At 40.1% G+C, this 25,334-nt stretch overlaps 1 protein-coding gene across 1 annotated transcript in view; it reads left to right on the top strand.

Annotated features, from left to right (window-relative positions):
- Positions 1 to 25,334, top strand: part of POLA1 (DNA polymerase alpha 1, catalytic subunit) — a 229,094-nt gene that overhangs the window by 129,145 nt on the left and 74,615 nt on the right. The window contains exon 34 of the mRNA XM_054396054.1: positions 24,399 to 24,515. Within this exon, the coding sequence (XP_054252029.1) occupies positions 24,399 to 24,515 (117 nt within the window). The remainder of the gene's footprint in view (positions 1 to 24,398; positions 24,516 to 25,334) is intronic.

The raw sequence follows: 25,334 nt of genomic DNA, 5'->3' as shown, positions 1-25,334 counted from the left end.
TATCAGATTGTTCCTATCACAAAAAAAAAGGGGGGGGGAGGGGAAGTGATCATGCTTTGAATTTTTAAAAATGATCTCACTTTCAAGCAAAAGCACTTTTCTGCTCCATTAGAGTTGAATTTGCCAAACTCTTAGGTCGCATTAACACAAGCTTTACTGGCTAGCTAAAGGTGTTGTTCAAGGGCTGACTTGAACTTTACTCAACTGCATATTAAGATTTTGTCATCTTGGATTTTCATCTTGAATGTTTTCGTCATGCATAGAGCCCGGAGAGATTAAATGGTTTCGTTAAAAACCTGTGTAGCACAGTTTTAACCGCTCTTAAAATAGGGCAGAAAATAGGAAAATCAAATTTCATAATTCAGTGTTAGACTAGAGAATCATGAAGAACTCCAAAGTGTCCCATATTTCTTTTGTTGAGAAGCATTCAAAGTTTGCATACATCACAGAATCACAGAATGTTAGGGGTTGAAAGGGACCTCAAAGAATCATCCAGTCCAACCCCCCTGCCAGAGAAGGAGCACCTAGAGCAGGTCACACAGGAATGCATCCAGGAGGGTTTGGAATATCTCCAGAGACAGAGATTCCATAACCCCTGGGCACCCTGTTCCAGTGTTTGTCACCCTCACAATGAAAAAAAAACTTTTCCTAATGTTTAGATGGAACTTCCTATGCCTCAACTTCCACCCATTGCCCTTCGTCCTGTCATTGGGCACCACTGAGAAGAGCCTGGCTCCATCCTCTTGGCATGTAGTTGGGACTCTGCTCCTTGTGTTTTGCTGTTGCTTTTGAAAGTAGTCAAATGAGTTTAGAATGAATGCATTATTTTTTAACAAGCTAAAAATCATAAAAAACAGCAGCAGAAACTCTGGATCCACAGTCAGGAAATGAAAACTTGTCTTTGTGGCAAATGAAGGACTTGTCTCCAAATGAAATCCACGAGCACAGGGGTGAGCTTGCCATTGAATTCACTGCACTACACAGGAATGTAGAGACCATCAGATCCCTTCACAGGAGTAGTCTGAAGGTTGAAACATCCACTTTTTCTTATTTTCTGGAGTCCTTTACTATCAAAATAGTTTCTTCTTTATTTTTCTTAATTATTAATTACATTTATGGGTAGTTGTTTTGTCATTATAATTACTACTTTCAGCAAACTTTTTAATTGTTGTGTTTGCCAATTAGACCAAGACCTTTATAATAATGTAGATATTAAATCTTCTAGCTTTACTGTTTTCAGCATATTTTAATATGCTGGCTGCTCAGAATGATATTTTTCAGGCATGATGTTTCTGCCTTAAAAATCAGTAACTTGACAGCAAAATGGGAACATGTTTGTTGTTGGTCTTCAAAAAGTCTCTTGTAAGAAGTCACATTCAATAATAGAATCTTAGCTTATTTCTTTGGTTTCTGTTATTTCATGTAGTTTATAATATAGAATAGGTTAATATCAGTATGAAGTAAAAACACCTTTTGTATGTTTATATGCTTTACAAAATGGTTACTACCATAGTAACTGAGGGAGCTTATTAGGTTAGTACCGTTCTTTAAACAGTTCTAAAACATACCTCAAGTATTCTCTGTGTATTACACCAGAAAATGTGAATTTCTGGGTTTTTTTTCAGGAGCCACACTTCTGGAGTGCCCATACTTGTACATTAAATGTGTGATTGGTATTCCATTAAAAAACAAAGCAAAACAACAAAAAAACCCCCACCAAAACCCAAACAAAATTAAAACCACCACCAAAACTCAAACCCAGAGTTAAAAAAAAACCTGTTTGGAATCTCATCTTAAACTTTCAGATGCTTTGTTTTTGTATGAATGTGTTGTGACTTGAATTTCAATGAGGAGAATTTTTTTTAAATAATTTCAGTTTTTGTATGTGAGTGTGGATGTGTTACATATATAAATATATATATATATATACACACCCCATTTATGCAGCTGATGGAATTTGTATTTTCAGAGGAAAAAAAAAATCCAATTGTTTCCCAAACTAAATTGTCTAAATTGTTCCTAGTATTTGCTTTTAATTCTCTTGCCCACCTTTCCCATCCTCTGACCTCTCTAATTTGTCTCTAGTGCTGTCTTGTCAAGTTTTCATAAGTTCATAGATTGATAGAATGGTTTAGGTTGGAAGACATCTTAAAAGATCATCTAATTCCAAGCTCCCTGCCATGTGGAGGGACATCTTCCACTAGACCAGGTTGCTCAAGACCTCGTTCTCCCTGGCCTTGAAAATCTCCAGGGAGTGGGCATTCGTGACCTCCCTGGGCAACCTGTTCCAGTGTCTCACCTCCCTCACTGTAAGGAATTTCTTCCCAACCTCCAGTCTAAATCTTCTCTGCTTAAGCTTCAACCCATTCCCTCTCGTCTTGTCACTACAAGCCCTTGTGGAAAGTCCTTTCCCAGCTTTCTTGTAGATCCAGGGAGGTCATGAATACCCATGGTAGGGAGGTTGGAACTAGATGATCTTCAAGGTCCTTTCCAACACAAACCATTCTGTCAATCTGTGAATCATTCTCACCAATACCTTTGAAGAAATTCACCTCAGTACTCTTACACAGTTCTTCCCTATCAAATCTCCACTTCTTGCTCTGTGTGCCTTTAAAGAATAACCTGCCTACCATGACTCCCTTTCAGTTGGCAGTTTCTACCATACAGTATCCCCTTTTTGTAGGTGTGGTCTTTGTTCCTAGTGTGTCGTTTTTGTTCCACTGTGCTAACACAGATTTTGAGTTGAATCAGCACGGTTTACCAAACCGTTTTCCTCGTGGTTATGATTATTTACTGTTCTGCTTTTGTCATCTGTAAATTTTATCTGAATTCATTTCTCTCTTCCACTAATCACTGATGTAAATGTTGAAGAGTGTGAGTGTAACCTTTTCTTTGTGATACATCACCAGAATCCCTCTCTATCCTGTATTGACAGATGATTACTTGACTCTCTCATCATTTTGTGTCTCATACACAATTGATTTTTTTCTGAGATGCTTCAATTTTGCACTTCTTAATCCATTTTGCATGTACTTTATTAACACGGTGCTCTGTTAATTCTATCGCAGTGTCCTTCAGAAGTAAATCAAATACTTTGGAAGTAAATTAAATTCAAGAGATTGATTATTGTACATCTGCCTTTCTCAACCAAACTTGTGTTCTTATGAAAACAAAATTGTCATGTTTGGTTGAGGCTGTTCAGTACAAAAACATGTTGGCTGGTGTTAAAGATATTGCTGTTCTCAAATTCTCAATCACTTGAAGTTCCTATCAGTATTTCTGTTGTTTTCCCTCAGGTTAGAGGGTGAGACTGGTACATACAAATGATTGCATGGATCATTCTGGATGGCTTGGAGAACTCTTTTAAGGGAAAACGAGCATTTTGGTTCACTGCCCTGGTGAGGCTGCATCTGGAATAGCGTGTCCGGTTTTGAACTCCTTGGTTTAAGAAGGACCTCAGGAAAATAGAAAGAGTCCACAAAGATACTGAAGGGAGTGGAACATCTCCCTGTGAGGAAAGACTGAGGGAGGTGGAGCTCTTGAACTTGGAGAAGAGGAGCCTGAGGGGTGACCTCATTCATATTTGTAATGATGTGAAGGGCAGTGTTGGGAGGACAGAGCCAGGCTCTGCTCAGTGGTTTAATGATAGAACAATAGTAACTTGTGCAAGCTGGCGTAGAGGAGGTCCCATGTGAACATAAGGAAAAACCTTTTCCTTGTGAGGGTGCCAGAGCCCTGGGAACAGGCTGTGCAGAGAGGTTGTGGAGTCTACCTGCATTCTTGTGTGACCCTACTCTAAGTGATGGTGCTGTGGACGGGGTGTTGGACTGGATGATCTTTCGAGGTCCCTTCTAACCCCTAACATTCTGTGATTCATGGGTCCCAGTCTTTTGAAGTATCTACAGGTGATGGAAAGTCCAGCAAGTAATGGATCTTCTTAGTTTTAATAGGCTATTAAGTTGAAGCATTTGTTATATGAATATGCTGAATTTTGAAGGGCAATTAAGTGTTTTATTTTAAATAGACAAAACAAAATCTAGCTCTTTATTTGTTAGTAGACTGTTAACTATGCTTTTCTAAAATACAGGAAAAGGTAATGCTTCTGGGGGTTTTATGTTGTAAACTATTTTGTTTTCATCACATTATTGACTCAGTTCTGTATTCTTAGTTATTATCTATCTTAATTTTTCTCATTCATGTTCTGCTTCAAAAAACTTTTGATATGTGTCAGCAGCTGTCTGCTTTCAGTCTCCATTTCTTATATGTCTGTTTTATAAGTTAAGAATTTGCTTATAATTTTCTTTACCTTAAGAAAAAAAAATACTTTCAATTTGATTTGAACTGTTCTTTTACTCATATAAAATATAATCAGATCACAATACTGGTTGATAAGTACTCCCAGTCTTCTACTCCAGTCATTTAATTTTTCTTTACCTGTCATAATGAAATCAGAATTTGTTTCAGGTATGTAATTTAATTTTTTTTTTATTAAGTATTCTCTACAGATTGTAGAAAATACTCGTTCAAGAGACTTGGGACAACATGCATGCCTGCTACAACCTCACAGCAGCAGCACAACAACATCCAATGGGTTTTTTTTTCCTAGCAGACAGGAAATAGCAAGTAACCTCTTCTGCTTTCACATGGCTGAAGTTGGAAAGCTGTCTTGGGCCATAGTAATTTCAGTATTTAGCTCTTGGCTTTTAAGGCCTTGCAATTCTCAGGAGCATCTGATTTACTAAATAAAAATTTTTAGTGTTGTGTTAAAAAAACAAACAAAAAAACCACACTATATTCTCTGCAATCATAGAATGGTCTGGGTTGGAAGGCACCTCCAAAGGTCATCTATTCCAACCCCCTCTGCAGTAAGCTGGGACATCCTCAACTAGATCAGGTTGCCCAGAGCCCTGTTGAGCCTCACCTTGAATATCTCCAGGGATGGGGCCTCAACCAGCTCCCTGGGCAACCTGTACCAGTGTTCTGCCACCGTCATGGTAAAGAACTTCCTCCTAAATTCAACCTTAAATCTGCTCTTCTTTAATTTCAAACCATTGCCCCTCATCCTGTCACTGCAAGCCTTTGTAAACAGTCTCTGTCCATCCTTCCTGTAGGCCCCCTTCAGCTACTGGAAAGTTGTTATTAGGTCTCCCCAGAGCCTTCTCCTTCTCCAATTTATTTTGCTTCCTGCATCTGTCACCAGGGTATCAGCAATAGGAAACAGGCTCTTCTCCATTCTCAGATTCTTGGTTCAATGACAGGGCTATGTTTCTGTTGATTGGCACTATGGGTTTTTTAAATGCTTACATAGGTGCATCGATTGCTTCAGGTCCATCTGGTACTTTAGTTGATATCTAAACTATTTTAAGTTAAAAAACCTCCTGGATGTCATCTGACTCAGACATTCCACTAAAGGCAGGCCCAACCTTGATGTCAGATCTTGCAGATGTTGTTCTGCAGCCTTTGTAAGCAAGAGTGCTGTGGGTGCAGGCAGATAAATTTTGTGCAGCCCTTCTTCCTTCTCTTTAACGTGGCCCTATTCATCCTGAGTAGCCATGCAACCAGTTGCAGATGGTCGTGTCCACTCCTGTGACAAAGGAGTGGTACTGGCTGGCTTCACGTCAATCCATTTGGAATTTTTAAAAATTACTTGTTTCATGTAATTTGTTTCTATCCATAAGAGTTGAAGTTGTCTTTATACATGGGGACAGAGAGGAGGGAATTGGCAGCGTATCTGGGACCTTTCAGTTGGAGGCTCAGCAGGAACACAGCCAATCCATCACACTGACTTGATCCTTAGTGTTTTCTTTACTGCTGCTACCATGGCTGCTATTACAAAGCAAAAACCCTCCAGTTTCTGTCATTGTCTCTGAACCCCTATTCTTCTAATTTATTCTTTTTACTAGCCTCAAGGCAGTTTTAAGTGAAACTTACCATGTGTTATATTGGTGTAAGTTTTGAAAACTTAAGTTTTAAAGCTTTGCTACATTTTAGGTGTCTTGTTTGGCATTTTATATGCTAAATCTGTTTAAAGCTGAGTTCCAGCTGAAACTTTGAAATGGATTAACATTTTTTCAGATTGAGGAAAATATGTTATTTCTACCTTAAATTAATCCACAACAGCTCTTCTAAGATGCTCTTGTTCGTTTCTGGCTTCACTTTGGGTGCTTGAGATAAAGTAGATCAGAGTGCCTTCTGTTCATGGCAAGTTGCAGATACACCCAATTTATGAGCCCTTCAAAAACATAATTAATGATAGAAAAGGCTATAAACTGTCTCAAAATTCTGTTTGTGGTCTCTAGTCTGCATCTGGATAGTATGCCATGAATGGAAATTTTACCTCAAAAGATGTTTGCATCCAACATGGAGATTGGTGATGGCACTGACTACCAGACGTTGCTTAAGAAATCAATCTCTCCTAAAGAAGCAAAGAGCTGTGCAGTCTGTAGTGGAAGGGAAGGAGGCTAAGTGAGGGCAGGGAGGAGACAGAGCAAGAGCTCCATTTTGAGAACAGAATAGGCAGCTCTAGGGGAAAATCTGAGCAGAGACCTAAGAGGGCTGCAGGAAAGAGCTGGGGGCTGGTGTTGAAAGTTGTTGCAGAAATGGACAGGTAGCTGAGGTGAGACTAAGAACCAAGCCTGAGTATCTCAGAACCTAAACAAGGCTTTTTGAGGCTTTTGACTGTCTTCCTGCTTGATGGTAGCAGGAAGAAAATTGAACCATTATAGGGGTACTAAGCCAGGCAATATACATTTATCATCTCAGAAGAAAGTATGTTACACATATATTTTTGTTATTCTGAATCAAATGTTCTAAAAGCAGAAGCTGCAGTTGAAGTGTGCATGTCTTGATATATGACCTTGGCTAGTGAGGTCCTCCAAGCAATTGGATTTATGCACAGCAGTGCTCATCTGATGAAGAATAAATGGGAAAGGGGAAAATCTGATGTAATGTAAATTAGTTTAATTGAAGCACACGGTGTTAAAATTGTTCAGGTTACCTTGCTACACACCTGAAATGCAGGTGCTGTGGCTATGTGGAAGAGTATGTATTTCATCCTTCCTTCCTCTTTTCTGTTGGCTGTCTCTAGTGATCCTGTGAAAATCCATCTGGATTTGCTAATTCTACAAACCTTTAAGATTTTTTTTTGTATGGAGCAGGAGCTAGGCATGATGTAAAAACCCCCCAACAATCCAACCAAGTATGACTTCAAGAATTGCATAGAGATGTGTAAAGAGATGAAACTGGCACATGAGACTGGAACTGGACTTGGGTGGATGTAGAGAAAGCTAAAAGCAAAAGAAGCTCAATTGAATGGAGTTGGCTGAATGAGAATATTCAGAGTATCTGCTGGGTAAGCACCTGGTTGGGTAGGTAGGCTTGAAACAGCATGAGGAGGCAGGCGTGGATGAAGATTGCCTGTGAAAAGTTGGGCAAGAAAAGCAAGCAATTATATTTGAGTGTGGTTGGTTTAGTAATAAAAAAAATAAAGTAGGAGAAAATTCCTAAGTCTTTGCCTGCCTCTGCTGTGGACAAATACTCAGCAAAATGTGTAGCTTGCAGAGAAGGTGGAAATTTACTGTTATTATGGGTTACTCAGTTTATTTCAAGCAGCAAAAATCTGTGTATTCCTTTAAACCCTATTTTGAAGAAGAATGGACAGGTAAAGAAAAATTAAATGGCTGGAGCAGAAGACTGGGAGTGCTTATCAACCAGTACTGTGATCTGATTATATTTTATGTGAGTAAAAGAACAGTTTGAGTCAACTTGGGGTTGTGTTTAGTAGGTCTAGAGAGGTTCTCCTTCCCCTCTACTCTGCCCTGGTGAGGCTGCATCTCAACTATTGTGTCCAGTTCTGGGCCCCACTGTTCAAGAAGGACCTCAGGGAAATGCTTGAAAGAGTCCAGCATGGAGCCATAAAAATGCTTAAGGGAGTGGAACATCTTCCTTATGAGGAGAGACTGAGGGAGCCGAGGCTCTTTAGCTTGGAGGAGCCTGAGGGGTGACCTCATTCATGTTGATAAATATGTAAGGCTGAGTGCCAAGAGGATGATGCCCAGTGACAGGACAAGGGGCAATGGGTGGAAGTTGAGGTGTAGGAAGTTCCATGGAAACATGAGATAAAAATTTTTCACTGTGAGGGTGACAGAACACTGGAACAGGCTGCCCAGGGGGGTTGTGGAGTCTCCCTCTCCAGAGATCTTCTAGGTCCACCTGGATGTGTTCCTGTGTGACCTGGTATAGGTGCCCCTGCTCTGGCAGGGGGGTTGGACTGGATGATCTTTCGAGGTCCCTTCTAATCCCTAACATTCTGTGAGATTGTTTTTATATATATATGTGTGTGTGTGTGTGTGTATATATGTACGTGTATATGTATATACACACATTCAGTTAGTTCTAAAATAGAAGAGGGATCCTGATACAGCAGCATTGGACATTTTTTCAGTTGAAAAAATCCTCAAGTGAATACTGCTGGCTTAATTTTGATCCAGGTCATTTAGATATGATGTTACCTCATGCTGTCTGTTTTTCAGTACTTTGCAATCTATATGTTGGACAGCACTCATTAGATGAGCAGCTGGTCTCTGTTTGTTTCTCTCCCTTGCTTAGTGGGTGCCCTTTGCCTTACCAAGTGCACTTTCTGAAACTTTGCCTAGAATTATTTATTTTTCTCCTGGAGTTTTCTGTGGCACACTTCACTGTAGGATCAAGTGGCTCTTAAGGAACATCTTTTCAAGGGCTGTATAAAGCAAGGGGGCAAATTATTATTTTTATTTCTCAGAGGAATGAGACATAGGAGAATGAACATCAAACGTGTCCATAAGTTTGAGTGCCCAATTTGTGAAACAAAGGACCTGATTTTGCAGAGTGTTTGGTATTGTGTAACTGCCTGAAGCACAGCTTTCAGGTTAAGGTTGGGTCTGCTGAAACTTCAGCAATGTAGACCTTCAAATTTTGCTGATTCCTCATTGTTACTTGTGAGTCCTTTCAGTAAACTGGAAGTGACTTGTCCAGCAGTGTGGAGAATGTGTAGCAGAGGCAGTAGTGCATTTCAGCTCCATGGGGTTGGATTTAGTTGCCTTTAGCACTTCATTTTCTTTCATTTTACTACACACTCTGCAGCATTCATGGTTTGTAGGGATGCAGCAGTAATATTGTTCCCTTTGCAAGCCTGCCTTCACCTAATGGCAATCCAGTCCTTTAATGAGAGTCAAAATATAGATGTGGTCCTCTAAGTGTAAACTGACACATGATTTGTATGTACAGGGAACTGCAATGAGGATTACACTGGCTTCTGATTGCATGCTTCTTGCAGGGTAATGTATTTTTCATATGCTCTCTATGGGAACATCCACTGCTAAAGGGTGCCACTGCATTTTGTAGGACCCATATGCATACATCTGATGACAGGATTTGGCCTGACTAGAGGCACAACTTGTTTTTCTTAATGGCATCATGAAAATTAAGCTCTCAAACATTCATTCAGTTCACTGTGGCATAATAAATGTTTAACAACAAAACTCATGCTGCAGTAATCTATAGCAAATTGATTGTGAAGCCATTTAGTAACCTGTATCAGACTGTTTCCATCAGTTTTCTTCTTAGGCAAAATTATTTCTCTGCATTTGTAACATTTTCCTGAAATAACTGGTTTTAATGTGGTTTCTTGAAGTCTTAATAGAAGTCTATCCTGTCACAGTAAGTTCCTTCCAGTTACAAAGTTAAAAATATTAATGTATTAAATATATCATACTATTCATAGATGAATATTTAACACAATAGGTGTGTTGTTAGAAACTACCCAATCTGATTTTAAGAGAATTTTCTGAGCAGTTGCTTCCTCTCTGATTTTGATTTTTAATCATGACTTTGACTTAAGCTTCCCATGTCTTAGGAATACTTCCAGTTGGAGAACTTGGGCACTAAGTAGTTGCCTTAATTATCTGCTACACAACAGCTGCTAATACTATTTTAAAAAATAAAATTACAAAAAAATGCCATTTCATCTTTATGTCCACTATGGACACACACCAAAAAAAAAAAAAAAAAAAAAAAGGCAAAGCCAGATAAGATGACTACAGCTACCCTGTCTGCTTGGCACTGCCTTCCTCCTCCTCTCTCTCTCACTTTCAGTTTTCAGTGTAATGAAGAGCAGGAGAACAATATTCTGTAATTAAGGATTCCATTAAGTTGAAGAAAAGAGCAAATGGAGTTGTTTGTTCTCCTAGCTGAAAAAATTTGTCTGGGGTGGGGGGTTAGTGGTAGTACTGTAGAAAGAGAGAGAGGTGGGTGGAGAGACTAAGTCAGGGCTGTTTGTTGAATATACTGTTAAGGACTGTTACCATCCTAATTAATCAAGTTAGAAATTACAGCTGTAGTCGGTTTCCCCCCAATTCTTGTTATCAATTTTCTTCTCTTTTGAGACAAAGCAAATATAAATTTTGTGTTCATTTGTCATTCGTTCTTTGACTTCAGCATCTCTGAAAATAACAATGTAGCACAAAAGACCAGTATTTACCTAGTTGTAATGTGGGTTGCCATGGTGTTTTGCAAATTATTGCAATTATGTTCACCATGCGAGTCGCCCTTGGTAACTGGCGAAAAAACTGATAATCCTGTTTTGAACAAAAGGTCAAATTGCTGAATAGAAAGTCTTGATTAACTAAAAGATGTACAAAGTGGAATTATTTCCTACCATTCAGAAATAGTTCTTGATCGGGTTTGGGGGAGGGGGTGAGTAAGTACATCTGATTACTGAAGTACAAAGCATTGAAAGGATGTTGTCTTGAGCCTTTCATGTAGTCTTAATGGTGGCTTTTTTGTCAAATTTACCCATTTGCGGCATTGAAAGAGGCAGCTGCATTTAAGCTTGAGAGATGGTGGTGCTTTTTTCAAGAGTTCAGTGCATGGAAAGTTCTCAGCAGTATCTGCAGTTTACTATTAGACCTTCTGCTATTAAAACTGATGTGCTGCATTTGAGCCCATAGCTCTTGGTGCTTGTAAAACCCTCTCTGGCTGATGATCTAATAAAGTGCTCTTACCGGACAATCTCTGATCAGATACTTTAGAGAAAAATAAGAAAAAATAAAAAAATAAAAAAACCCACATCTCTGAAAAAGGATGGGGCTAGAAATACATGGCTGCACTGAAAAGTTTGCTTTTGGAATAACCACAATGGAAATATTAGTAAATAGAACTATTTGCAGTTGAAGAACTTAAAGAGACCAAAGTACTGCTCCAGAAAGAAATGTTTATTGACAAAAATAAAATTTCGTCTGGAAAGATTAAAAGTTCTTCATAGTCACCAGTCCTCAACAGTCACATAGAAATGCAGAGAAGGAATGGACCTCTTACCATCATATTCAAAAAGCTGTGATGGACTTCCTGTACTTTGATGCTATGAATTTCCTTTCCTATTTTTCCTTACTTGGATAGAGGGGGGGCAAGCAAAGAGGTGAAGAGGATTAAGGGGGGTTTCTTTTTTTTTTAATTATTCTACTTTTTGTTTTTAAACAGCTACCTGGAAATTAATTCTTAAAACTTTGGAGAGCCTGTGTGAAAGCAGCGTGAAAGCAAAGTAAACCTGAACAAGTTTGTGGGTTTACATTCTGCATCACCTAGCAACCCCCTGGCTCAGCCAGTTCTCTTGTCTGCCCCCAGTCCTGTTTACAGACCATTCAGATTGGTCTCCAAAACCATGAAAGATATTCAGTTTCATTAGTGCCAGTCTCAAGGAGAAAATAATTAAACTTAAATGAACAAATACTGCTTAGTGATGCTTTAAACTTCTCTAGTTTAAGGTGACCAGACTGTCGAGACTGTTCTCTGTACTGTTCCTTTTCGCTCTCTTGAGCTCCTTTAAACTTCCACATCTATGTGCATTACCCTTTACTGAAGTTTTCAGGGCTGTATGAACTCCTCAGTATTCAGAGATATTCAGAATCATGTGGCACAGAAAAATGTTTCACATAATCTTTTGTCTCTTTTCCACCTTGAAATGTATACTTGAGTTGACAAACCTTACTGTCATTGCCATGTACACAAGTAAAATCTCTCTGTTACCTCTAATGTCTTATCCAACCTCCTGCCAGTCAAGTCTGTGACAGAAGCAAAAATGCAAGAACTTTTAGGGAAGAGGGAAAGGGACAGAATTGGGGAAGCAGAGGTGAGGTAGGGAGTAGAGTGGTTTTTAGCTTTATAACTGAAGTAGAGGCACAGATTTTAAGAAATCTTTAGTTCTTGTTGTTTGTATGTTGCTAGATTCTTTAACAAGCAATCCATGGATGGGCTGTATGAGCTCTTTGTGCTTTGTTGGCAGTTGGCAGACAAAGCAGAATGCTTTCTGAAGCAAGGTACTGTACTTAGCTGTGACCTATTATAGCCTGAGAATATGGCTTGCTTTGAGTTGGACAAATAGGGAGAACAGTTTGCAGAATGGACTTGAGTAGCCTTCTAGAGGTTTTAGCTTTCCATACAGAGATAGAAAAATATATCTTTCACTGATTTTTCTGGTTTAACACAGCCTTTTCCCTACAACACAGAAGTGAGGGGGAAATAACACACAAAAAATACCAGGCTGAGGTAAGACAAGAGTTTACTGAATAAATGAAATAATAATAATAACAATAGCAATTTCCTTAGCCTATCTGCAGAAAAAGCAAAGCAGAAAGCAGCAGCAAACAGAAGCAAGCAAACTAAAAGCCCAAGCCAGGAGCTACTCCCCCATCCCTCTCTGTCCTGCTGCCATCTCAGCGGAAGAGCCAGCACCCAACCCGCAAACAACCCAAAACCAGCAACCAGAACAAGAAGCCTCCCATGTTACAATCTGAATTTCAAACCCCATAATACTTTGCTCCAGCCAGCACTTCTGTTTTGAAGCTGGCGTGAAGCAGGATGGTTTTGAATAACAGCAGCACATATTCAGCTTGACCCATGACACTGATCCTTTTCTCAGTGTAGTATTCCATATGTTACCATTTTAAGTGTGCCTTCTCCCAGCTGCTTGCTTGAAATCCAGTTTAGCAGTTTTCAGATTGTCTTAAGTAAACCAAAATTGCTAGTAATTGCTGGTGCTGATATGTTAGTCTATGAACACTTGGACCCTGCTGTTTAATGTTTTGGGGCACGTACTTTGGTGCCTAGAACTGGAAGATAAGAATACCAAGGTACTAGCTTTGAGGTGAAATAAAGCAGAAGGTACTTGCTGATTTAGTTTATAATGTACAACTGTTGAGGCTGGAATTTGTCCACTTGCTGGGGCTATGACATGGGTTTGAATGAAGGCGACTGTTTGCACCGAACCCATCATAAGGGCTTTGAGTGCTCTATTATCTTTTCAGCAGGCTGATGACAGACCCTGGGCTTTGCACAAATGAGATCAATAAGTTTCAAATAACTTGTATGAAATGACATGTGACTGTACATTTAGGGATGTCTTTTTTTTTAATCAATTTTTAATAACATGTAAAACTCCTAAATTGACCTACAAGGTATTTTTCATTTCTATCTTGTTTGATAATTTTGTTTAAAGCATTTTTTTTTTACATTGGCTTGAGCATTTGGGTTGTTGTTAAATGAATAGGGTGCATTTCTTGCTGCTTCTGTTATCTTCTGCTTTGATACTATTTTTTTTTACCACTTGATACTTTTAACCAGTCAAACTGATGTTACAGATACTGCTGAGAGTAATATTATGTAGACGTTAATGAAGTTTTCTTTTAGTCATGGGTGGTTTCTTCCAAATTTCTTTTTCAGTTCTGGATCAGAAAGCAATTCGAGTTCTATTATCGTGGAGTATCCAAATCACAAACAAACAAAACCAAACAACAACAACAACCGCAATAAACCAAACAAATACCACCAAAAAAAAAGGCAAGCAAACCAAACCATTCCTGAAAATCCACAAACTTTAATTTTCAGAACTCTAGAAGTAGGCATATGGTATTTTATGTCTGACTTCACATCATGAGCAATGCAGTACTGATAGGACCTCAAGTGAGGTGGGTGAGTACTGAAAGGACTCCTAAAACGGGACAAAATTTTTATTGTATGTTAAATCCTCTCAGATTTATGTCCATTTTCCATACTATCCAAAGGTAACTAGGTTTGGATCTTTTTTTTTGCATGTTCTGGATCAGAGCAGTTGGATGGGAATGAGCTTCTCTTTCTATGACGGCTGTCTGGAATCCACAGCAGTGTTTCTGTTGTTCTAGTATTGTTGGCTTTTTCAAGACAGAAAAAAGTCTTCAGAGATTCTCAGATAATACTTATTTCCTGTCTCATGCCTTCTTTAAGGCAGAAAGTTAGTGTAGCTACATTGCCCTCCACTGCAGTTTGTCCAGTTGCTTTGGACCTTCACAATCTGGGCCTTTGTAGGTGTTGTTCCCATTGACTCTCTTTGTAAGTTTAGGCTTGCTACTGGGGAACTGGGACAACAGATAGAAATGTCTGCAAAAACAGAAGGTTTCAGTAGGTGTGTTTTTGGAGAGGCTCTGTCAAGGTCTAGGGGTGGGCCAACCACTAAACAAGTGACAGATGCTCTCTGTTAAGCCCTGTCTCTTCTCAGAGGGGAAGGGAAAGCAAATAAAGGAGAGAGACTTATGGGTTGGAAAAAGAAACCAAACGAAAAATGATAACAGTAACATCAAATACATACAAATATATACAAACCCAGTATTGAACCCTTACCTTAATGGCAATCACATCACTATCACCACTGATGCTGTGACAGGCACTGGGGAAGTCCCAGACCAGACTCAGAATTAGACGGGAATTGGGTTCAGGAGCCAGGTTCTGGAACTGAATTCAACACATGGATTGGGATCAAAGGTAAAGCGGACAGAGCCCTTCTCAGAAGCTGGCTGAAGCAGAGGGCTTAATGCCTGTGATCTCAGCTATATACTGAACATGACATCTATGGAAGGGAATCCCTCGTTGGTGAGTTTAGGGTCACCTGTCCTGTCTGCTCCTCCCCACAGGTGCTGCCTTTTACTTTCTGCATCCCCAGTGTGGTACACAAGGTTTAGCAGTGACCTTGGCCAGCACATCAGACCTTGGTGCTAACTACAAACATCGAGCATGATCACTGCTAGAAGCAGACACTGGCTGCAAAAACATGCCATGAACTTCAGAGAGTGCTGTTACTTAGGAGAGACTGAGCTGAGAAGTAAAATCACTGAGCAGAATTAGTTCTGTTCTAACTCAAACCAGGGCAGTATCCTTCGCTTTTACCAACAGTACTGTCTCATTAGGTGGTAAAGTGATCATTTGCTGCCTTCTAGGAGGTTGTTGACTATCAGTTTGATAACATACTTTAGTGTGATTCTCTGATAATAATGCTGGATATATAACCAAAGATCTCCAGGATCTGTACTGCTTTCAAGTAGTGCACTTTCAGAAGCAATTCATTTCTCCTTGTTACTATTCTTTCATTTAAGAGACAGTTCTGTATTTTTCCTGGAAGATCACGTGTATCTGTTAATCAGCCTGGATAATGGTGAATTCAAGAGGAGCAGAAAGAACCATCCAGGAAAGGAATTTCCTTTCTTTATAAGAGCTTGAATTCGTCCCACAGCTGAATTCCCTCTGAAAATGAGGAAGTGCTTCGAAAAGAAAATTGAAATCCTATCTTCAACTTCAGTGGAATTAAGGCAGCGTGAAATGGAGTGTGAAATGCCATGGTCCCTGTTTACTTTTTCCCTAAACTGGATGATCAGGTAGCAACAGACTCCAAAAAATAGTCATACTGGGAAATATAACGTATTTTTTCTGGATGAGGAGCTAGCTACGGTATTTATTGTACAGAAAAAGAAAGGCAAATGTGAAGTCATTTGCCACATGTGAGTTGATAAAATAGTTATTTATCTGTGATCCTAATAGTCATATACCACACTGGAGCTACAATCTGGTTAGCTTTATGTGCAAATTTCAGCAACAAATTTTAGTCATTGTTACTATAAATAGTTGCTATTTGCATTACTACTTGGAATTTAAAGCCAGATGTACACACCACCGAACAAAGTAGCAGAGAACAGGAAATAATCAATCCCTGGGGTAAGGGATTTAAGCTGTAGGATACATTTATAAAGGAATCTATGCAAATCTGAGGTACTTCACCATTCTGAGCATATGCTGGAATATCTTTACTTTCAGCTAGAACAAGCTTGGCAGCATGTTTAACATGGTACCCTTCGCTTTTAAAAGACAAAAGCTCTAGTCAGCCAGCATCAATAATAGATGCTTGACCTAGCTCCTTTTATAGAACAACTGACTTAAAGAGTGTCTGAAAATACCAAAGGGATTTATTATTGGGAGATGATTAAATGTAACAGTTGGGGCAGCAGTATAAAGCCTTAAAACAAAATCTCCTCAGAGATCATCTTTGTTTTATATGGTTAAATTTGAGTATAAATGCGTTAGGTAACTTGAAGAGACTTTTTTACTTCCGTTTCAGTTACACCTGGCAGTTCAAGAGAATTGGCACAGACTCTTCCTTTGGAAATTCTTTTCCATTTTGAAATTCTAGGATGAAATTTGGATATATATTGTTGATTTTTTTTTTCTCTAGGAAGGGATCTCTTGAACCTGGCATTAGGGCTTCTGACTTAGTATAATTTGATCTCTTTGTATTAACATACTGAAGAAGTGGAGGGAGGTTTTCCAGTAATTTCCTGCTAAAATTTTGATGAAGTGGAAAAGAAGGTTGGGATGACTGCTATCAATCGATGACAATGTTTATCCATGGAGATCTAAATTTGTCTGCACCTACTCATTAACGAGGCCTTGCAGGTCCCCTAAATTTCCTTCAAAGTGAAATGAGATCCTTCTCATGGTCTCATACTGCTATCTGGTTTGCTTGCGGAAGATGAAGACTTGCAAGATGCTGAAAAAGTTGCTGACTCACAATTCTACATCGCTGATTGCTTCTAACTCCATTACTCTGGTATTTTAGGGTTGGTTTGCATGATTCTTCTCAATAGAGTGTGCCTGATCATTCCTTATCAAGGAGATCATCATTGACAGGAAAAATGTCAGAATACATAAGATGCTCCACCCATGAAGCTGCAGGCCTACCTTCTATTTCCAGAGCTAACTTCTGGCAGTAGTTTTTTATAGAGCTAAGGAAAAAAAGTCTGTCTCCTCAGACAAGTTTGTGGTTGAATGGTTTTATAAAGGCTTCATTTCTGACAGCGGTCATTTTCACAGATTCACAGATTGCGTGGGTTTGGAAGGGACCCTCAAAAGTCATCTTACCCAATCCCCCTACAGTCAGCAGGGACACCTCCAACTAGATCAGGCTGCCCAGGACCACATCAAGTCTGATCTTGAATGTCTCCAGGTGTGGGGCCTCAACCACATCACTGGGCAACCTGTTCTAGTGTGTGGAGAAGGAAGCCTAATGGCTCATTTTTCCTTCTATGAAGCCCTTCTGTGACAGGATATTTAGACTGGATGCTAGGAACAAGTTCTTTACCATGAGGGTGGCAGAACACTGGAACAGGTTGCCCAGAAATGTGGCTGAGGCCCCATCCCTGGAGATATTCAAGGTGAGGCTTGACAGGGCTCTGGGTGACCTGATCTAGTTGAGGATGTCCCTGCTGACTGCAGGGGGCGGTTGGACTGGATGACCTTTAGACTTCCAGCCTAGGTGATTCTGTGATTCTATGATTAGTAACTCACAATGATGCCTGAATAAGGTAATTTTCGTTGTTGTCTCTCACATTCAGCCTTCCAAAAGCTGGTTTGCTGAACAGCAAGCAGCATACGCCGAGCAGCATAAGCAGCATACAACCTGGAAAGCATGTCCAGGTTGTGTTCCTACACAGCTCTTCTGGCAGGTATGATGATTTAAGGTAATAATTTGAGCTCTGCAGTGAGGAAGCCATGGATTTGGATCCACTGTGCTTGATGTCAGCCATCTGAGGAATGGACATCATCCACCAAGATTCCATTTTCAAAAATCATAGAATTGTAGAATGGTTTGGGTTGGAAGGGACCTCTTAAGGTCATCTAGTCCAACCCTGCTGCAGTCAGCAGGGGCATCCTCCACTAGATCAGCTTGCTCACAGCTTTGTCCAGCCTGACCTTGAAGATCTCCAGGGCAACCTGTTCTAGTGTTCTCTACTCTCCTGGTGCAGAACTTGTTCCTAACATCCAGTCTAAATCTCCTCTTCTCTCATTTCAAACCATTGCCCCTCATCCTGTCACTGCAGGCCTTTGGAAACAGTCTCTCTGCAGTCTTTTTGTAGGCCCCCTTCAGGTGCTGGAAGGCTGCTTTTAGGTCTCCCTGTAGCCTTCTCTAAGCTGAACAACCCCAGCTCCCTCAGCCTGTCCTCGTAGCAGAGGTGTGCCAGCCCTGCAATCATCGTCACATGTCACAAATCCACATTGATCTCTTCAATAGAGAGTAAGGTTGGAGAGATGCAAGCACTAATTATGTTTTAACTTCAATTCCAAGGTGACCAATAGTCTGGTGGTTGATAGTAGGCTGAACATGAGCCAGCAGTGAGCCAGGAGAGCCAATGGCATCCTGGCCTGTCTCAGGAATAGTGTAGCCAGCAGGACAAGGGAGGTTATTCTTCCCCTGTACTCAGCACTGGTCAGGCCACACCTTGAGTCCTGTGTCCAGTTCTGGGCCCCTCAATTCAAGAGAGATGTTGAGGTACTGGAATATGTCCAGAGAAGGGCAAGGAAGCTAGTGAGGGGTCTGGAGCACAGCCCTGTGAGGAGAGGCTGAGAGATCTGGAGGTGTTTAGCCTGGAGAAGAAGAGGCTCAGGGGAGACCTCATTGCTGTCTACAACTACCTGAAGAGAGGTTGTAACCAGGTGGGGGTTGGTCTCTTATCCCAGGCAGCCAGCAGCAGAACGAGGGAACACAGTCTCAAGTTGTGCCAGGGGAGGTATAGGCTGGATATTAGGAGGAAGTTCTTCACAGAGAGAGAGATTTTCCATTGGAATGGGCTGCCCAGGTGGTGGAGTCACCGTCCCTGGAAATGTTCAGGAAAAGCCTGGATGAGGCACTGAGTGCCATGGTCTGGTTGATTGGCTAGGGCTCGGTGATAGGTTGGGCTGGATGATCTTGGAGGTCTCTTCAGCCTGGTTGATTCTATGATAGTAACTTCTCAATAATTTTCAATGCTTGCAGCTTGCTTTTTTTTACTACCACATTTTTTTATTCCATATGAACTTCTAAAACACTGTAATCCTTCAGCGTCAAGACTATTTGAAGGCAGAACCAGACAGAGAACTGCAGTGTGGTAGAGAAGCACATCCAGTCTTCTACTGGAGCAGGCAACCAAGCTGTGTTGTAAAATGTAATTTAGAAAAACGTATTAAGATAAAGATCAATAGATTTATGTTGTTGACTTCTCTCTCCATTTGAAGGGCTGTTCCAAACCCACTTGCCTCTGTATTTTTTGGGTAATGTTTATAATGCTGTTGATCACTATGATGGGAGAGGCTAATTCTCAAGAACACGCTTACAAAGAAAGAAAATTACTTTTGACCTGCAAATTTCTCCCCAGTAGCTACAGTATGTGGATATAGTACTCACTAGGGATTTTCTTTTATATTGTGCCTTTACTTAAGGAGTAATTTTTCATGTATTTTGCTATATTTTAAAATGAACTAAGCATTTTGTAGAATCATAGAATGGCTCAGGTTGGAAGGGACCTCAGAGATCATCTGATCCAACCTCCCCACCATGGGCAGAGACACCTCGCAACTATAATCAGCTGCTCAAGGCCTCATCCAACCTGGCCTTAAACACTCCCAAGGAGGAGGCATCCACAACCTCCCTGGGAAGCTATTCCAGAGTCTCACCACCCTTGTACTGAAGGACTTCTTCCTGAGACCCAGTCTAAGCCTACTTTTCCCCAGCTTCAAGCCATTCCCTCTTGTCCTGTTGCTAGACACCCTTGTGGTAAGTCCCTCTCCAGCCTTCCTGTAGGGTCCCATCTGCAGACAGAACATTTGGCAATGGTAGTTTGTTGGTTTGTTCATTCCCTATCAATTTGTATTTCACTTCCCACAGTGCTGCAGATACCAAGGAGAATAAAACTTAAGGTTTTCTATTATGATTTTGTTTGTTCTATTGCAAATTAATTTGCAGACTTGGCGATAGCTGCTGGGAGATGAGGATAGGTTTTGTTTGGTTAGTGAAGATGATAAGCATGAATGAAAAAAGGGTTAACAATAATCACTTGAACACATTCAATCAGAACATAATACATATGTTGAATTTGATTGCAACATGTATGTCCATGGAAAAGTTTTTTGTTGATAACAAAATCAAGGCTGTGGCTCAATTATGAAAGCCAAACAAGAGACATAAAGAGTTACATGTTTGTGATCCTGTTTTTTTCCAAAGAGAGCTCCCTTCTCACATTTATCTACGTGTTTAATTTCCATGCATAATAGCAACAGTTATTGTTGTCATTTATTAAGAGAGGTTAACAGATAGTAAGTGCAAACAGAAGCAAATAAGGCCTGAATAGAGAGGTGACAAAGAAGAATAGGCCTCTTTAATATTAATTATAACTGGTAGGAAGTCTATACAAATGCCATTAACTGTTTTCTATATGAGCTGAAGGAACATTTGGTTAGTATCAGGTAGCACCTTTGGGCTTTTTATTGTAGGCAACATCTTAGATCTCCATTTTTTAAGTAGTTCATTGAGTAACAGTAGCATATTGCTCAGTGAAAGGTTAGGTGTTTTGGTCATTATTTCTTAGTAACTGAAAACAAGTTTAATGGTGAGCTGTGTAATTTGGATGTTTATTTTTATCCTAAACTATCACTGTGTCTAGTTCTGGAGGCCTCAACACAGGAGGGACATGGACCTGATGGAGTAGGTCCAGAGGAGGGCCACAAAGATGATCAGGAATCTGGAACACCTATGAGGACAGGCTGAGGGAGCTAGGGTTGTTCAGCTTAGAGAAGAGAAGGCTCTGGGGAGACCTAAAAGTAGCCTTTCAGTACATGAAGGGGGCCTACAAGAAGGCTGCAGAAAGGTTGTTTCCAAAGGCCTGCAGTGATAGGATAAGGGGCAATGGTTTGAAACTAGAGAAGAGGAGGTCTAGAGTGGATGTTAGGAACAAGTCCTTTACTATGAGGGTGGTGGAACACTGGAACAGGTTGTCCAGGGAGGTAGTTGAGGCTTCATCCCTGGAGGTCCTCCAGTGTTATGCTCAACAGGGCTTTCAGCAACCTGATCTAGTGGAGGATGTCTCATCTCACTGCAGGGAGGTGAGACTGGATGACCTTTGGAGGTCCCTTCCAACCCAAACCGTTCTATGATTCTGTTGGCTGTAGTTCAAGCAGGGTGTTTCAGTCTTCTTTCACCAGTAGTTTCTGACCAGCAAAGTCCCTAGCACTTTCTTCAACAGTAACTGAAACAACTGCATAAAGAAACTTGCTTCAAATGTCATCATGTAGTGGTAGTTCAGGGTGGATCATCTGTGTATTCCCTTATAAGACATTAGAAGCAGAAAACACGGGTACCGTTTTTTAGCAGAAAGCTATTTTATCATGCATTACTTTCATGGTTGTCTATATTTGAGTATTCTGCTCAGCTGAAGCTGGGATTGCTGCTCCCATTCCTGACTTTGTTTTTTCAGTTGCCCTTGCACTCCCTAGCTAAATACCTTACTATCTGACAGTTCCCATGCTTTGTTTTTCTAGCATAATAAATTGTTTTAAAGTTCAAATGTAGTAATTTAATATGTTTTGAGTCACGAGTGTTCTCTTTGTGCACACGGAATCTTTTCATAGTTACAGCTGAAACAATTATGCTCTTGAACAGGAGGGGTTTGGAATGAGTGAGGACACCCTCCATGCCTCCCCCTGCCTAGCTGTGTATTTTAAGGCCCTGTTTGTGTCAGACTGCTACCAGATGTTTCATAGGAAGATGCCATGTTATAAGTAAATACAGAATAAAGAGCTTTCCATACCGAGCATAGCTTTTGTCTCATGGAATTAACTTAATGGAAGATCTGTGACAATTCATTACCCTTTCCAGAAATGTTTGTGTGATTTGTTTTGGGTTTTTTTTTTCCCCACAAATGGTTTCAATGATATTCTCACAGTACTCACATAAGTGAGTGCCTGAAGATCTCAGTGTTATCCTTGAGTAGCTATGTTTAGTAGGTTATCCCATGTCTATTGGAAAATGCAAGACAACAGATTAACATCTTCCTCTTTTAGAAATAAATGTTAGGGTCACTTGGAAAAACCAAAGCTAAGGACTGGCTTTTTCACTTGAGCTGACTACAGAAGACACAGGTCAGGAATATATTGTGTCAGGTCCTAAATTAGGAGTGCAGCATCTGCTGCTGAAGTAGCTTAATCTTGTTGAGCAGCATCTATCTTCCTAATGTCACCTGTGAAACATCAGTCATAAATAATTTGTATGTGACAAAGAGAGTGGGACTAGGACTGCTAGGGAAACAGTTGTGCAAGAAACCAAAACTAAATCCACAGAATATTTAGGAATTCTTGGAATTGCCCCAACACTGTATTAAATGTGTGATGGTTTACATTGTTAATCTATGTAATGATACAACATAGTAATGGCATTCACAGATCACACCTCTGACATTAGGTGTACTTGCGTTTTATTAAGAGAGTTTAGAGCAGGGTTTGCCTTACCCCAAAATCTGTTAGGTGCATTTCTGTTTGCATAGTCTTTTTATTTCCTCCATTTACTATCAATGAATCATAGAGTGACTGGCTAGCTCAGACTGGCCATCAGGCTTACTGGTAACAAAAATTGGGTGAAATGAAGCCTAACTACCTATTTTAATGAACTCTTTCAATTTCTGCATTATGGGGTTGAGCACACATTTTATGTACCTTGCTGTTGGCATGAAGTTCCCCACAGAGTTTTTCTGCTGTACCCACATGGACGTAAAAGATCCTCTCTGCAAGAGCAACAGCAAGTGTTTTGGTGAACTTGGCTTGTCTTAAAAACAAACAAACAAAGCAACAACCAGCCAAAAACTGAATCAGATTTCTAGCACTTTTGAAAAGATTGTAGAAGAATATATTTTGAGTTGAAGAAATGGATAAAACTGAAGGAATACAATGTTCAGGTTCTCTGGTCCTTTAGAGAAGATGCAAAACCAAACAAAATCTCTGCATACTCCAGAAAGGAATTTCTCTATAAACCCAAGTTTGTCTAGCATCCTAAATACAATATGCAATACTGGTTTAGTCTCCCTCCCCATTTGTCCCGTTTTCCCCTACCCCCTCATTTCAAAAAGGACCAGGAAGAGATGTTACCCAGAGAAGGGCAATAAAGATGTGGAGTGATTTCCATGCAAGGAACAACTAAGTAAATTGTGACTGTGGTTTGGAAGAGTATTGATGGCAGATGAGTGGCTTGGGAAAGGCAAATGCTGAATGATTGTTCATAGTTTCTCCTGACAGAAGAACCAGGTGGTGTTAAAAAAACTAAAATGTGTGTGTGTGTAGAGGATACTTTTTCATGAAGTCTGTGGTTGTTCTGCAGGATGTTGTAGATGCTAGAAGTTTACATTGGTTTGAAAACCACTTGATTGGAGTGGGTGTGGTAATGCATGCATCACCACTGAATAGGGACAGTAATGCAGGAGGTCCTTGAGCCATTTCCAAAAGTTGGGAAGATCTCCTGTAAAACTTCTGTTGTGTGCTTTCTTTTATATTCCTTAGGTTTCCTTGTGTGCTACTGGTGTTTTTTTAGAGATGAGGAGGTGACATTGGTTTATGCTGTGGTTGGACCTGGTATAAAAGGTGCATCCTTATCAACCCAGAAGCATTCTTTCTTTCTTACTCTTAAGAGAAGAAGCCTTTTGTGTTGTCTCCTATAGACCAAATTTCATTTCTTTTTAACTCAGCAAAATGTTCGTTTTTCCTAAGTGAGTCCAGTCTATGTTGAAGTCTTGATAGATTTCTATTTTAAAAAATATATTTAAAAAGAAAATAAAACAGCTGGCTGTCATCAGAACACATAGGTTAAAACTGGTTTGCCTCTCTAAAGTGCAAGCAAGGAAAGGACACTTTATAATTTGGTTTGTTACAGGTCTCTGGGGTTCATTGACTGGCCTACATAGTTGTATAAAATAATTCTGTTCCATGTTAATGTTATCTCAAGAAGAGCAGAGGTTTTGGTATACTCCAGTGTGCAGAACGTGGGATTTTGAAGCAAGAAGACTCCAGCTGTGTTCTCCACCATGGATTGTGTTCCCTTAAACAAGGAGCTTCACCTTTTTGTATATATTATTGTAGCAGCTTCACAGAGGATGAAGTTGAGATTTTTTTGTTCCTTCCTTGACTATGATTCATTGTTTAGGTGTGGTAAAAAGAAGCTAGATCTTGAATTTATGGTAAAAATTTATTTCTTTCTGCGTTGTCCATTTCTGCAGGGCTGGTTAGTATGTGAGGATCCAACTTGCCAGAACCGGACCCGGCGACTTCCCCTGCGTTTCTCCCAGAACGGCCCTGTGTGCCACACCTGCTGGAAGGCTATTCTGAGACCAGAGGTGAGTGGTTTAGGACAAAGCTTTGGCAGCAGTGGAGCAGGATTCTCACAAAGCTCACCTCTCTCTCCACTCTGCCTTTCAGAGGTAGCAGGCTTAAGCAGGATTTTTTAATTAGTTTATTAGTTTAAAGAGGACTGTTTATGCTTTTCCTGTCTCCACATTTAAACTGTATCATTGCTGTGAAGAGAGCTGCCATGCAGCTGCTGTGATTGGAAATTATCCAGCTGATGAGCATTTGGTCAGCAAACTAGAATTTGCTGGAATGTTTCTGCCAGGATACAGGTAAGTTAACAGAGACAAACCCAACCCTCTGAAACAAAACCAACTGCCTTCATTTCTGCTGACTGGGTCTCACCTGACTGAATTCAGTGCTAAGGAGCTGGAGGTGGGCTTTGATGCCATCTTCTGGGGCTACTCCAAGGATGTAAATATTTTCAGAAAATGAGAAATTCTGGGTATTGCACATTTCAATTTGACTCCATGCTCAAATCTTGTAGAAGCTTTTAAACCTCACATTGAGCTAGGTAGTCTGGATTTCAAGAGTTCAGGATTGCTTGTTCCACCCTAGCTGGAGTTTGTTTCAGGTTGTAATAAGTGTTTGAATTATCCTTACTTACATAAAACTTGTAAAAATCAAAGGTTTGAGGTGGATCTGGTCAAGTGAATGCTCTGAACAACTTTATTTACTACATGAGATTTTTTTTTATCCTTCTTACTCAATGTAAAAAGTCACAAAGGATAAGTGTCAGTCAAAATCAAGGGACTGAAACGGCACTGTCAGAGCAAGACTGATCAAAAGATTCTTTGCATTAGTGGCAT

The sequence above is a fragment of the Indicator indicator genome, chromosome 1, assembly GCF_027791375.1.
Source record: "Indicator indicator isolate 239-I01 chromosome 1, UM_Iind_1.1, whole genome shotgun sequence".
Classification (NCBI taxonomy): Eukaryota; Metazoa; Chordata; class Aves; order Piciformes; family Indicatoridae; genus Indicator; species Indicator indicator.
Note: the sequence above shows the minus strand (reverse complement) of the source record. Positions and strands in the feature narration are given on the sequence as shown.